The sequence below is a fragment of the Harpia harpyja genome, chromosome 7, assembly GCF_026419915.1.
Source record: "Harpia harpyja isolate bHarHar1 chromosome 7, bHarHar1 primary haplotype, whole genome shotgun sequence".
Classification (NCBI taxonomy): Eukaryota; Metazoa; Chordata; class Aves; order Accipitriformes; family Accipitridae; genus Harpia; species Harpia harpyja.
The window spans coordinates 34283493-34298327 of NC_068946.1; the positions used below are offsets into that span (position 1 = coordinate 34283493).

The window sequence follows — 14835 nt, forward strand, 5'->3', positions numbered from 1 at the left end:
GACTCACTGTTTTTACATTACAGGCTTCACAGCTTCTCTTCGTTTGTTTGATTAATGTTTCTGGGTCACCCATACTAAGTGATGAACCCTATTAAAAATGCGTGTACATCTTGTAGGCCTAGTTTTATAGCACGTACAGGAGTCTGCCTTTCTGAATTTCAAATTTCAAATTCCCGATTGCTCGATCTATTCCTGTTACGCATGTGCAGTAGGGAAGAATACAGTCTGAACATACTTGCCTGTAAAGGAAAATCTGCATATGGTTGCAATTAGCATATGCTTGTAGGCTTAACTATATTGCTTCTGTTTTCCTCTAAAACATCCTGAAGTGATCAGCAACACTTCAAAGTTTATGATCACCTATGCAAATCGGTGACTTGTTAAATTTTTAATTCAATATTAACCAATTGTAAAAAAGTTCAACAGAAGTCAAAATCAATTTCAAAATTCTAAGATGATGGTTCCTCTTCTTAAGAGGATGACATTTTTACAGCATTCAGAAGTATTCAGAAATATCTCAGATAACACAGTTGTATACTGTGGAGTACATTTCTGAAAACTTTCTCCTTTCCTTTGACTAGAAAGCTGAGTGGTGCCTTGGAAGTGGAGATTTGTTCTTCCATCACTGTTGGCTATTATCACGCTGTTGGTACTAAGCAGGCTTGTAAAACACCTTCATTGTCCTCAGTCTTTTTATGGCTTGCCTGTTGAAGTAAGCAGCATCTATTCTCCTACAGAACAGTCCAAACAGCAGTACAGACATATTTCTGTAGAATAGGTGTTTTAAGTAGTAGTTTTCTTATTAACACCTTTAACAAATGGATGTGTAGGATTCAACTTCCCACATCAATCATCTATGTAATGTGCAAAATATGTTGTAGAGTATTAACAAATACAGTAAGGTTGCACAACTAATTTTTGTCATGGATATCTCTTATTACATATATAGCATATGTGTGAATTTAAAAGTGCTTCTCTTATCTTTTTGAAACTACTGATAATGACAAACCACTAGAAGATGTTGAGAGAATTGCTGTTGATAGTTTATTATTATTTTCTTTACTATCAGTTATAGCCTTTAAATTTAGAAGAAACTCAAAACAATTATACCAAGCACAACAGTTTATATTAGCATCAAGTGTAAGAACTTGCATTTTTAGTAATGTCTAATCCTTGCAAAAAATTAAAGTTTGCAGTTGTATTTTTCAGTTAGAAGTGTTTCATCTTTTACAAGATTCTGTGTGCAAATTAAATGTGGTTTTCTTCTAAAAGGTGTGCCTGCTGCTTCTTTGGTAACCCCTGCTGATGTCATCAAGACAAGACTGCAAGTGGCAGCTCGCGCTGGTCAGACAACATACAGTGGAGTTATCGACTGCTTTGGAAAGATTCTAAGGGAAGAAGGCCCTTCGGCTTTTTGGAAGGGAGCTGGAGGTGAGAAATGCACTCTCAGTATTAAGGCTCACCCCGAATCTGCAAATTAGCACTTGCTTTGTTAAGGACTCAAATTAGAGCAGTAGTTACAAGGTTTGATTCTGAAAAACATAACCTCTTGTTAAAAATGTTTAGCTTCTCTCCTGAGAAATTTTTTTCTTTGACACTACGATTTGTACTATTTAACAGCTCGTGTGTTCAGATCTTCACCCCAGTTTGGTGTTACTTTGGTCACTTATGAACTTCTGCAGCGATGGTTTTATGTCGATTTTGGAGGCATGTAAGTCAAATATTTGCTTTTTTGGAAAAAAACGGCCAAGTTAAAGACCTTACTTTTTTTCATACATGGGACCTCTTAAACTTGCTGACTTTGAACACCTGTGGTGTGCAAAAAAATCCCCCCCTCCTCATATAATTGAGACAAACTCACCTGTTAATACTAAACAGATGAGAAGAGAAAGAGCCATTTCATATTTATTTTAATACACTACATAAAATTTGTATTTCCACTCTATTTTCCCTGTGCCAGTGGAAGTTAAAAGAATTTACAAAGCTATCAGTAAAAATGTAGCTTCACTTTTGGCCTTGATTTCCCATTAAGTAGTGGTCAGAACTCAACTTACTTTACTAGACCAGAGAAGTGAATTAATTAAGGTCAGCTTTAACAGTCTTCCATACTCAGACAAAAGCCTTAAGTATTTAGTCTATCTTTTGTAAAGTTATTCAGGCTTAAGAAAACACTTTAAATAAAGGAAAGGCTTTTTTTTCTTTTTCTTTCTTCAAACAGCAAACCTTCCGGATCAGAACCTACCCCAAAAACTCGAATTTCAGATCTTCCTCCTGTTAACCCTGAGCACATAGGTGGATACAGACTTGCTACAGCTACATTTGCTGGTATAGAAAATAAATTTGGTTTATATCTTCCTAAGTTTCGATCTCCTGGCATCACCTTGGCTCAGCCAAAAGGTAGCAGCTGAATCCTGAAAAGATGTTTCAACCTAACAAAGTGATGCAGTGGAAAAAAGTTCACAAGAGTAGTACTGTATTTCTTCCAGTCAGCTGCATGTTGTTCTAGCTGAACTGAGCTTGCAAATCTAATTACTCCTTTCTAATATTAATACATACCTGCATTTATTTTATTTGCACAAAAGAAACTGATTGAAGCTGTGGTTCTATGCCTTGTTTTAACCAGTGGCATGAATCTGTAGCCTAGACTTTGCCTTGCACAGCTTGCATTTAATGTTACTGTACATATTGTACATCTTTGTACAGAGACATCATGGCATCTATATACATACATTTATATAATGGGTATTGCAGTTCAAAATAGTTTGAAATGTACAGAATGTTTTGAAGGTGTTTTGTTAACAATCACAACAATAAAATATTTAAAAACACTTAAGTCAGTTCACTACTTTGTGTTTATAGAGAAGTTGTTCAGTGTGGGGTTTTTTTTCCCTCCACAGATTACAGATTAAAATCTAAAGATCAGATGCACCCATTTAATGAATGTACAGTACAGAACATAGCCTCTGAAGGAATGCATTTCACTGCTAGTTACAGCAAAGATATTAAAATGCAATGTGCTGCCTTGTAAAAGAACATAGGAATTAGATAAGCACATGCAATATTTTATTTTGCAGTACTACTTTGTAACAAGGAATTCCCTCGAAATACATGTTAATACTAAATGTGTGATAAATACACTACCATAGAGGTAAGATCTATCACACAATGAGGTATTTGCCAGGTATTAGCAGACTCAAGAATTTTTACAGGATTTATTACTCAGAGTGCTTTTTTCCAGAATGGAAGTTTTTTTTATAAAAAAGTGAGGGCATTCTCTTTATTTCTAGATTGTTTTACCATTAAAAAATCAGGTTATTCTGGAAAAAAAAAAAAACCCACACCGACTTTTACATTCCTTTTATGTGCAAAACTGATTGTTTAGATTTCCAGTTGAGTGGAAGGCTAAGTAAAAGGAGAGGAGAAAGGAAAAGCTTGAACTATTTCTGGCCTAATGTCTGCCAAAAGTTTATCGGGTGTAATTTTTAAATGCAAAAATGTCAGAGGAAATAGGGGTGTCTAGATTTCTAGTCCTAGAAGAAAAGTAGTTATACTACCCCTACAGCCAGAAAAGAAATGGGTGGGTTTCCAGCCTTGCTTACTGAAGTATGACAACCTTCAATCTTTAGTTTTACATGTTTCTTTCAGGATTAAACATGCTGGAGTACAGTGTATCCCAGTGGTATAAACTGATTTGAGGTTCTGCTGTTTTCTTGCTCTGGTGACAGCAGGCCAATATGAAGAGTTTTAGTGGCTTCTAAGTTAGTTAGTGGCTTCTTAAAAACTAAACACTACAAACAGACAAGCCTTTCTTCAGTTCTAGCCTCTAAGCAAGATGCAAAATCTTTTGGTGCTGAATAATATTTAGTGAGCTAAAGGTTAGAATACATTGAACTTGGGAGTTTGATCACTATTCTGCAACATGCATATATGTAACCCCATTAGAAGGCTTCCAGTCTTTGTTTTTTTCTGTTTAAAGAATTACCTGTTCTGTGGAGTTTTCTAGAGACAGGCTTCCCAGGAACTCTCTGCCATATCTACTTATTTCGTTCTGCATTTTCTAAATAGATAGAAAAATGGTAGGTACCTACTGGCATTTAATCTTAGTCACAGCTTGTTGACTGGCTTGATCAAGGCCTTAGGATACTTTACAATGCGAGATAGCATTTGTGTTTCTTACAGCTCCAAAACCAGACAGTGTGGCTCCCAGAATGATCGTTTACAGTATCTAGCATCACTGTTGCTCTCGTAATGTTGCAGGTATGGGTTTTACAATATCTTTAACCTGTACTCAACTGTTTTGTGAGGGAGGAACACAAGCAGGAATGAATACAGAATAGTTCATTGAAAATTATTAAAAGGTTGAAATTATGTAAAACTAATGCCATATGACCTATATGTTTCTGCCACAATCCATTGAAAGAAAGCCTTATATTTTCAGAAATACAGTAGATAAATCTGAAGGAAATGTATTATTAAATAAGAAGTAATAATCTCAGTAAAAAAACCCAAAACACCAAACACCCACCCCCCTGCCTCCCCCTGCCAAAAAACCCAGCAAGACAACAGAACATTCTGCTTGTTAAGAATTCTTGTGCCTAAAGGGTAAAAATCATCACATGGTGTGCCTGTTCTTTATATAGTTCACATGTTTCTCAACTGAACAGATAGCTGCTCTCCTCAGGTTCAGGAAAACATACAAAGTAAACATAAAACTGAACAGCATGACTTTGCATTAAAAAGAGGGGGGGGACTTTTGACAAGCCAACACCAGTGGAAGCCAAATAAATTTCACTTTCAAACCCACTGAAAACGAGAACCTCCTGAAGGCAGAACTGCTGTTACTGCTGCCTGTGTCTCTTAAGAGCTGCTTGTAACAGAACTGAGACAAGGAGAAATAGAAAAAAAAAACCCCCACAACTTAAAACACAAACAATGAAGGAACAATAAGAATACTTCTGGACATAAAGCTGATTAAAGAATATAAACCTATTTCCTACTTCTAAGCATATAAAACAGCTCTTCTGGCAAAGCCATAAGCTTGTAGCAGATTAAGAATACCAGAAACAAACCTAGAGTCGTAAGTTAAAGAAACCAATATTGGTTTAGTGCCCACTTAGTACAAGTCAGAATATTTACTAAAAAACCAAAACCCCACAAACAATACCCCCCCTCCCCAAACCTGAAACCCAAACCCCGTCTCAATGGGAAACTTTATAATGTCCTAAGAAAGATGTATTAAAAAAATTTAACAAAAATTCCAACCATTCTGTTTCAAGCCATTGAGAGGTTTTGTTTCAATAAAAACATTAAAAAAGCAATGAAAACGTCTTTCTTTAACTTAATACGGAAAATCAGTAGCAAGTCTGTAGTTATCAGAATGCAAATCATCATGCTACAGAAATTAAGTGAAGATCTAGTTCCTTATCCTTTGGAAAAGAAAACTTTGACAACAGTAACCTTTTTCCTTTTGCCTGATTGCTACAGTAGGAAGTGGAGGTCAGGGGCAGAAAACAACTCCTTGATGTGTGTAGTAAAATGAAACCAGCAGCTCCCAGGAACTCTCTACTTTCAAACTACTGAAGGGACACAGATTAGGGGTCAGGGCAGCTGACAAGTGCTCATATAATATTTATTTATGAATCAGTCTCTCCTTTTAATGTACCAATTCAAACAAAAGAACTCATTATTATTAAATACGTATTTCATTAATTCAGGTCCAATTATCAAGTTTGTAACTACAGACAAATTTTTATTCATATATATTACCCACTATCAGAGTCTGAGGCTTATCTATATATAAACAATGAAACTTACTTGGAACACATGCATGCATATCCATGGGTAATTTGAAGAGTTCAAATTAAAGAATGCTTCAGAAATTTACTACCTAATGAAGGTTAGTCTGTGTAATATAGAAAGTTTAGTTTAGAAACAGAACTTTTACTTTTCAGAAATAGATACTGTTACAAAGTGGAAATTTCAGAAGCCCAATAGTAAATTTACATCAGGTTAGTGTTTCAGCAAAAGAAGTTCCTTGCAAAGTCAAAGTTAACTGTATTAAAAGGTACACAAATCCAAGAATGTGCTTGTAATTTATATATAAAAAGTGACAATGCAAGATCAGATTTTCAGTGATCTTAATACATTTCAAAGTCCATAGCTGAATCCATATATTCCTCCCTTAAGCTATTATTTGAACTGACACATGCTTACACTTTTTAAGATTTGCATCAAATCATTCACAAGTCTACCACTGCTGCCTATTTTTAATGATCTACGCTGGTATGCGGGTTGCAGCTTCCTCTTCTGCATCAGCTCTGTTAGCATTTATTTCTGCCAGCGTTCGACCAAATCGAGTCCACTCATCACTGCGTGGAACGGCAACTTGCTGTTGACAAAGAAAATGTTATTTAAACCTACTTATAAATAAAAACTGAGCTCATTTTGAACAGCAGAGTGCTTAAGTAATATTCAGAAGAGGTTCCAACAGAAAAGCTTACCTTTACTTAGTGTAACTTTTAAAATAGTCTGAACATCAAAAGCTCTAACTAATAAAAGAAGCAGAATTTGAGAATCTGGTATTTAAGTATGTAATGGTACTATCACAAGCTCGCATGATAGGTCTCCATATGAGAGACTGCCTCCAAAGGCACTACTAATGCCGTATCATCATCCCATCAATTAGTTACATACTACTGCAGTACACATACTTGCAATAGCAACAGCTTCACTGTAGGAACAAAGTCAAGACTGCTTCACTGCAAAATTTTTTGTTCAGTACTTCTCAAGCTATGGTCAGAATTCACATGTGCCAGTTATAAAGATAAAATCTCTACAAACCAACCCACTGATTCTTTCATCTTATTTCACCAGCCTTACAATAATGTTTTTATTTTTTGATTGGCTGCCAGATAGCATGCTAAAAAGTTATGCTAGAATACCTGAAATAGACACAAAAAGGAAACATTAATTTGAAAATAAAAATTAAACATTATTCCTCTAATCACAGGGGAAAAAAGTTAAAAGCAAGTTGCTAAATAAAAGTCAAAGAAACTTGAGTGTTTTGTAACGTACTTTGCACGATAAATGGTATACATACCTCTCCCACATCATATATAACTATTTGTCCCTCTGAATCACCTACAGCAATCTCTCTCCCAGAATGCGTCCATCTCACACGGTTCAGAGCAGGATTGCCCTCCACAGTAATGCTTGCAGTTGGCACCTGTATCCATTTAAAACACATTGCCAAAAATGCATGAGGATTCCATAAAGTAGAGATTATAGAACACACCTAGTCCCTCAGTGTTGTATCAAAAGAAGTGCCCAACATTTCAGCTGAGGCAGAGTACGTAAATCTCAAAGACTCTCAGTGGCCTTAAGCTATCACCAGTGACATGACCAAAACAACACATCTTCTGTCCCTTGGCCAAAGTACAAACATCCTTTATCAAAAAGCACATCTGCACTCTTGTCATGAGGCAGGAGGCCTAGACATGCATTCAGTCAGACAGCAAGGAGGAACCCTGGGATCTCAAGAAAGATATGACAGAAGGCAGGGATGAAGTCAGCTGCTTTAGCAGGTCAAATCCTGTCCAAAGGCTAGAACCGGGTAATTCCAATTTGAAGCCATAGGCTGGCATATTGCTCCTACAGAACTGCTCTTTCTTCTATATGCAGTTTTAAGAAGGTGAGATTTAAGTACCAAGTATCTGTCAGGTTCTTCCTGTCACCTACATCCAAGAAGTTTAAATCTCAGAAAAGATTCATACTATAATTAAGTTTATAACTCACACTAGAAAACCCAAACATTCAATTCTCTAAGTTTAGAAACAAATTACAATTTCACTGCAATAGTAATATGGCAATAGGAACAACAGTGGTGCGTGGGTAACAGGTTTGTTCACACTGTTAAGCTATAGGCTGCCAAGGTCATACTGGGGGAGGTCTATAATCACTTTCACAACATGGATCAGTGTTACACCAACAGATGTTTTGCACTTGTGCTACAGGTAAAACAAGTTAATTACCACTGTCATTCATTATGAGGAGTCATCTGAATTACAACCTTGTAATCAAAGAATGATACTTATTACACAGAAACTACTGGAAGTACAGAATATTTAAGAACAACAACAAAAAACCAGACCAAAACACTATGGTAAACTCCTGACACGTTTTCCCCCAAAGTGTACAAACACCTTTCCAGCTACATTTGACTGTTAACCTGACTGCCTCACCTCAGTATCATTGTTGAGATTCCACAGGTCAAGCCTGCCCATCCCATCCACACAGGCAAACAAGGCAGGGTGAGTTGGAGACCACATCACATCATAAACATAATCTGAGTTGTCTTCAAAGGAGTAGAGAGGTTTGTTATTCTGAAAAAAGCAAACGTAATGCAATACCCAAACTCTGCACTTCAAAACTATAAAGCTAACGGGTAAAGCAAAATACGGAATTCCAACAGCATTATCAGCAATAACTAAAAAGCAATTCACATTTTGACTTACTTTAAAAAATGCCTCTCCAAAAAGCAGCCCAAAATTAATGCTATTATTAAAGGGATGCTTTCCAAAGCATGCAGCCTTTTTGCTGGCTGCTACTATAAAACAAACCAGTAGCAAGCCAATATAGTAAGAGATTGTAAATTTAATGCATTAAGAATCTTGTAAATCAAGCCAATGATAACACAGTGACAGCACTTCAGACTATTACTGGGAGATTGTGACTCTGCTTCCTCGGCTTTGCATTCCTCAGGGCATCAAACCAACAGAGAAAGAGGTACTTCTGGCAATGGGAATGACAGATATTTCAACTGTAAGCCTCACAGAGTTTAACTGACATCAGTTTTGGTGCTGTCCCCATAGTCTTCCACAAAATTGTAGCAAAACATTTGCCCTATGCATAATATGAAGTAACTGATTTTACAACATTTGGTTACATTGTAAATCGGTGTTGATAACAAAGGGCAAAAGGATGAACAGAATGGATCAGAAGTATAGAAATGACGTACAATCAGAAAGCAAAGCTTTACGTTGTCAACTATAGTTTTGTTCATCAGCTGTCTCCTCTTTGCAGGACTGCTGCTAGGAACCTAGAGAGCTTCACACGACTTGACTTCGGTTTACTGAAGTTTCTTAAGTAACTTACATTATAGCACCACCTTGTGTCAAGGACTACAAAGAAAATCACTGAACTGTTACCTTAGTTGTCCAAAGCTTTACTGTCCAGTCAAAAGAAGAGGTGACAAAAAGATGCGAGAAGTCTACAGGTCCAACTGCTGCATGGCAGTTGATACCTGTGATTGGTCCCTGGTGTCCTTCAAACATCTCACTGATTCCAGCTTTGCTGTTTTAGAATATATAACCAGGGTTAATTTATCTGGAAACCATACATCTGCAGACAGAGATAGCACTGAAATGCAATTTATATATAGCCACAAGACGATTTTGCTGCTTTGTATGGATGTTACCCCACTGCAAAAGGCTTCATCACATCACAACAGGATCACAGAAGACCAGGCTTGAATAAGGACCTTAACTTCGACATGTTTTCTGCTAACCTTAAGTGCCAAAATATACCATAGGGAGAAGAGACTCATTCAGCAGGTATCAGTCCACGCATTTAACTACGTTGTTCTCCAAGCAATAGCTAAAACTTCCATTCATACAAAGAACGAAATCCAGTCCTCAGAAACAAGCATAAAACTCCCAGTGACTTAAGAGAAGTTGCATGTACCTTATGGACACAGGGTTCAGACATAAAACAGTAACAATATATCCCTAATAGCCTCCTATCAGAAACAATGAAAAAGAAGGGGAGAACAGATGGGAAGGATGTTACACAAAAGTGATACAATTTTGGGTATTTTGGAACCAAAAAGCTGTGCAGCAAGGTGGTGTGTATTTGAGATGAAACCTGGACACTCAATTATATTTAAGAAAGCAATTGATAAGATACAGTCAGACAATTTCAAAATAGATTGAACAGCAGGAGAAAAGCTAGCCAATTTAAGATTTGTGCGTGATGTTACTGTACAATTATCTACAGAACTGATACGAAGTTTGGAATGTTCTGCTACAATTCAAATGAATAAAACTGCAGTGACCTACGCTGCCCTCATCAACACAACTCCTAGTCACTGAAGTACCAATAGTACCAATTCAATATTCCAACTTCTTCTGGTTTTAATGAAGCTCCTACTCAGAGAAAAAGTGCACATGAATTCATATACAGCTATTTTGAACTCCTTCAAGACAAAGGAGTAAATATGCACTATAAATAATTTTAGCAGTGTAAAGCATGCAGGGACTCATCCTTTCACTATTTTTATTTCTTCTGAATAATTAAAGTTTGTATTCACCTGCCATGACGGCATGCAGTGTACACTGAGCCTTCTTCACTGCCAACAACAAAGTTGTTGACATCTCCGATAGGGAAGGACATGCAGGTAACAGCCACGGCCTTGGACTGTTTGTGAACCAGCTCCATGCTATCCTGTGGTGAAAATATCAGCAACTTACTTTAAAAAAAAAACAAAAACCTGAAATATTAACATCTACAAAGTCATTTAGATTTCTCAATAGAAGGTTGAGGGGGTTTTTTGTATTTTACTTGTACAAAATTGGGCAAGAATAAGAAAGTTATTTCTTGTTAAAATTGTGTTCACCACTAACACAAGTGCAAAAAATATACAAAAGGATCAACAGACAATATTTGATTCCACAGGTGGGGGAGTATTTTACTAAATACTTATCAGGCTGCCTTAAGTATAATTCTGTGTGTTGGGAAAATGTTTATTAATGCTTTTTAGATTCATTAAGTTTTTACAAAATACTATATATATCCAAAGATATCTTACCTGTGGTTGGGAAAGCATGTCCAGACTCCAAGAGCATATTTTCCCATCAGTTGAGATACTAATCAAGTTATGAGCATTCTGGGTCCCAACAACATTTACACAGTACACTGGGTGCTAAGAAATGTAAAATACTATCAGAAAAAGGAATTTCCAAGTAACAACCAATTCTGGTATAATTAATATACAACTTCACCATTTAACAAAGCATAAAAGATTGATCACAGTACAGTACAAAGAATACTTCCCTATAAAACTGTTACTTGTTTTTCCTGACACTTGGATTTTTATGAATAGCCTGGTTCTTCAGTGATAGCATTGGCAAAATATGGACATAAACATTTAAGCATTATCAATCAAGTGCACTGGACAGAGTTTCCTAGAGGTTAAATACTTCTCAACAGGGAACAGTCCTTGAAGACATTTCACCCCCTACCGTGTGAGCAGCAGCTGAAAGTGGAGTTCTCTGCACTGGGGTTCTCTTATTGCTGCGATTATCCCATAGCACTATTTGGCCTGAGTACGTGCCACCAACCACCAAATTGGGATGAAATTTTGCAAATGTAGCTGACATCACTGCTGACTGAAAGGAAAAAAAACAAACAACAAAATACACAAAAAACCCTATCATTTAACAACGCTATGTCTAAAACTAAAGAAAATGGGACCAAATATCAGAGTAAGTTCTTTGCCTAGATTTATTCAATATGCTATTTCACTGTCCAATTACTTAAGGATTCACAAACCCTTTGTGAACCCCCAATTGTCTTTTAGTTTTAATTTGTATTCATAAAATGAAGTCTTCCTCCTCTTTTCTTTCATAGGTATACATTTGTATTCCTCCTACTGTAGTTTGTTAGCAAGGGAAGGCCCAGTAATGCACAAGATGTTAATAATGTTTTGCCACATTCTGTGGTCATTTTCTTAGAGAATGTACAAATCCATTTTGATATAATAAAGTTACTTTTGCAACCTGGGCTTTGACAGTAATCTGACAACACGAGATTAAGTTTTGATTCAGCTATGTAATTTTTCAGAAGTATGGCATTTTGAAAATAAAGTGGCTATCCCAGGCTTGGCATAATGGAAGAGATCTGTATGGTTTTATCTTTCAGAAAACTACTAGAAAACTTCCATCTGCCTTTTTCTTGATGCATATGTTTCTAGTTTTCATCCTTGCTCCATCTCCTCAGGCCATCTTCATTTTATTCAGTAAACTAAGCTCTAGTAGTATACAATCCCACCCAATCCCCTTACATACAAACCTTCTTTGTGGTTCAACCATTACACAAGAAGGTTTTCTGGTTTTTAAATAAGTTAAAATAACAAAATGAGTTCTCAAACGAGACTGAATTCTGAATGATGTCAGAGATTCTGAAACAGAATAATATTTCTAAACTGAAATCTCTAGCTATCAACATCTGTTTGCAAATACACAAACACACACAAAAGTGAATGCCAGCCCAATGAAATCATTATGTTGATAAGCATAAGAAAGGTACTTGTCCAAGTTCATCAACATAATATCTTTAGCCTCCCGACACAGAATCGTACCTGGCAGTGAAAGACATACTCTGGGGTAGTTTTCTTATACTTCATATTCCATACAAGGGCCACCCCATCAGGCTCATGAGGTGCATCCTCATTGTTGTTGTAAGAGGCTACAAGCAATTCTGGATACTGTACAATAAGTGAAAAAGACTCAAAGTAAGCAGGATGACTAGTTAATGGTCCAGACAATCCTAGAATCCTTGTTCTCTTTTGCCAAAATAGCATTTAAAAAAACACCGAAAAACAAAAGCCACCTTACATTATATGTGAGAAATTGTCAGTTAAAACTGTAATTGTTTCAAATTTAGCTCATAAAACAGCATTGACATACACATTAGAGTCTTGTTCTGTCTTTCATCATAACTTGCTTGTGAACATAAAACCCAGTACTTTTAAATGAGCTTTTTTTAGTTTAGAAACAAATATGCCAAAGACTTTCTTCATAATACAAACCTTTTGCTACTTTTCACAACAGATTAACAGCTCTGTTTACTTTTTGCAAACAATGGAACATGTAAGGAACACATTTAGAAATACAGCCTGTATCAACTGTACTTATAGAAGGGTCAAGCGCATAAAACTAGAAGAATTTACAAAGATAACTGCTTAATGCAAGCATTTTTTTTTTTACCTGAGATGACCAGTCCAAACAACTGACAACACGATGCTTTGACCAACGTTCATCAAAAAACTGCCTATTTAAGGACAGTTTTGCTCCTGCTTGAATCTCTCTATAAAGGCAATTAGCAGATATTAATCTTGGATCACTTTTTCAATTACAAATATTGCACATTCACAGTAAAGTATTCAACATTGACATTACCCTTCTTTGTCTTCTAAGTCTCTTCCACTGTAGTCAAAGAAAATGTTGATTTGCTCAGAAAGGGCTCTTTCGACAATCCTTGTAGAGTGGTCAAAGAAACTTAAAAATTCTTCAGAATGCAAAATTTGTTGTTTTTCCTCTTCCGTAAGTTCATGAGGGGCAGCTGGAAAAGAATTATACACACATTCTCTGGACTGCATACTTTCACCAATTCTTTCCAAGAAAGACAGAGTATTTATCATGATGTTGGAAAATTTGTTTCCTAACATCCCTAGATTTTAAATACATTTTTACATTTTATATTTTGCTAGCTGATTGTTAAAATGTAATTCAAATTAATTTCAACTTAATGGAAAGAAAATAAGTTCAATATTTATTGATGTCTTTCTTTACAGCACACTCAGAATGTCTTGAGGTGACCTGTACCTTCTTCCTCCTCCTCTTTTTTTAATGTTTTTTCTTCCTCAGGTTCAGCTAATGGTTTTGGTGCAACCACATCATCTTCATCTTCCTCATCTAAGGAGAAACATTGTGGTGAGACTGTCAATGTTTTTAAAGAGCAACAGTAACATTCCATATGAATCTCAAATAAGCTGATGTAAAATGGTATCATTTAGCTTAAAATGGTTAAATTTGTGAAATGTAGTCCCCAGGATAACATTATCTCAAACCAAAAGATCACTGGAACACTGTCTACACCTGGATTTTAGTGGCACTAAATTACGTAGTTGTATAACCTGAAATAAGACACATAAGAAATTGTAAAGAATCCAAAGTGGAAATCTCTCTTACAAGCATTTATGATTCCACACAAAACCATGTGGTGGATGCATGTTCTGTGTAACATACTGACACATTAATGCTGCAGAATAAAGAAAAATCAAATGTCTAAAATAGTCTACAGAGCAGCTGCTTACTTGTGATCTGAAACCATCACAGTCTAATGGGTCTTCACATGGCATTAAGATGGCTTACATTAGCTTTCAGGTTGCTATTCCAAGAGGCAAATTTTGCTAAAGATAATAGCAGGGAGATTACATTTTTTCTGTCATTCTAAATGCAAGTCTCATTATCTGTATCATGTTTGGCAATGAGAACTTTACAGCAAAATGTGTTTTCCCTAATTGCAATGAATAACATAAAATGTTAATGCTGGGGAATACTGACAAGGTTTACAGCACTTTCTGCATTTCTACATTTTATTCTTTGAATACTGTAAACGAGAAAATAACTTTAAATTACTTAGTGTTGTGGAATATGCATTTCCTGGCTTTTCTTCATCCACTTTCCAGAACAAGCTTCTGAAAAGACTATTTTTATTGGTTAAACAGCTATGTCATCTGTTTATAAGGGAACGGCAGCAGTAATGTGTTGCACGCCTCATCACAAGCAATGGGACAGTATTCAACAGGGACTAGGCATGTTTGTTGCAGCCATCTCTCTGACCCAACCTTCAAAGTTAGCTAACAACAACAAAAAAACCAAAACAAAAAAACCCACATGCGTGCATACAAAAAAAAAAAAAGGGGGGTTGGGGGGCGTGCAGGGGGGCGGGCATGTAGGGGGGCGGGTGGTCAAGGGATGGGAACCAGCTGCCAAG

At 36.3% G+C, this 14835-nt stretch overlaps 2 protein-coding genes across 7 annotated transcripts in view; one reads left to right on the forward strand and one right to left on the reverse strand.

The window, feature by feature from the left end:
• Window positions 1–2833, forward strand: part of SLC25A12 (solute carrier family 25 member 12) — a 52208-nt gene extending 49375 nt beyond the window's left edge. The window contains exons 16-18 of the mRNA XM_052791876.1: window positions 1273–1431; window positions 1621–1711; window positions 2219–2833. Coding sequence (XP_052647836.1) covers window positions 1273–1431; window positions 1621–1711; window positions 2219–2408 — 440 coding nt within the window. The 3' untranslated portion in view covers window positions 2409–2833. The remainder of the gene's footprint in view (window positions 1–1272; window positions 1432–1620; window positions 1712–2218) is intronic.
• Window positions 2834–5318: 2485 nt separating this feature from the next.
• The window catches only part of DYNC1I2 (dynein cytoplasmic 1 intermediate chain 2), a 30850-nt gene continuing 21333 nt past the window's right edge, over window positions 5319–14835 (reverse strand). For all 6 annotated transcript variants that reach the window (XM_052791883.1, XM_052791881.1, XM_052791882.1 and 3 more), the window contains 11 exons: window positions 13662–13751; window positions 13236–13398; window positions 13044–13143; window positions 12416–12541; window positions 11298–11444; window positions 10865–10978; window positions 10367–10500; window positions 9207–9351; window positions 8241–8381; window positions 7100–7225; window positions 5319–6388 (listed from right to left, as the gene is read on the reverse strand). In XM_052791883.1, the coding sequence (XP_052647843.1) occupies window positions 6275–6388; window positions 7100–7225; window positions 8241–8381; window positions 9207–9351; window positions 10367–10500; window positions 10865–10978; window positions 11298–11444; window positions 12416–12541; window positions 13044–13143; window positions 13236–13398; window positions 13662–13751 (1400 nt within the window). In that variant the 3' untranslated portion in view covers window positions 5319–6274. The remainder of the gene's footprint in view (window positions 6389–7099; window positions 7226–8240; window positions 8382–9206; window positions 9352–10366; window positions 10501–10864; window positions 10979–11297; window positions 11445–12415; window positions 12542–13043; window positions 13144–13235; window positions 13399–13661; window positions 13752–14835) is intronic.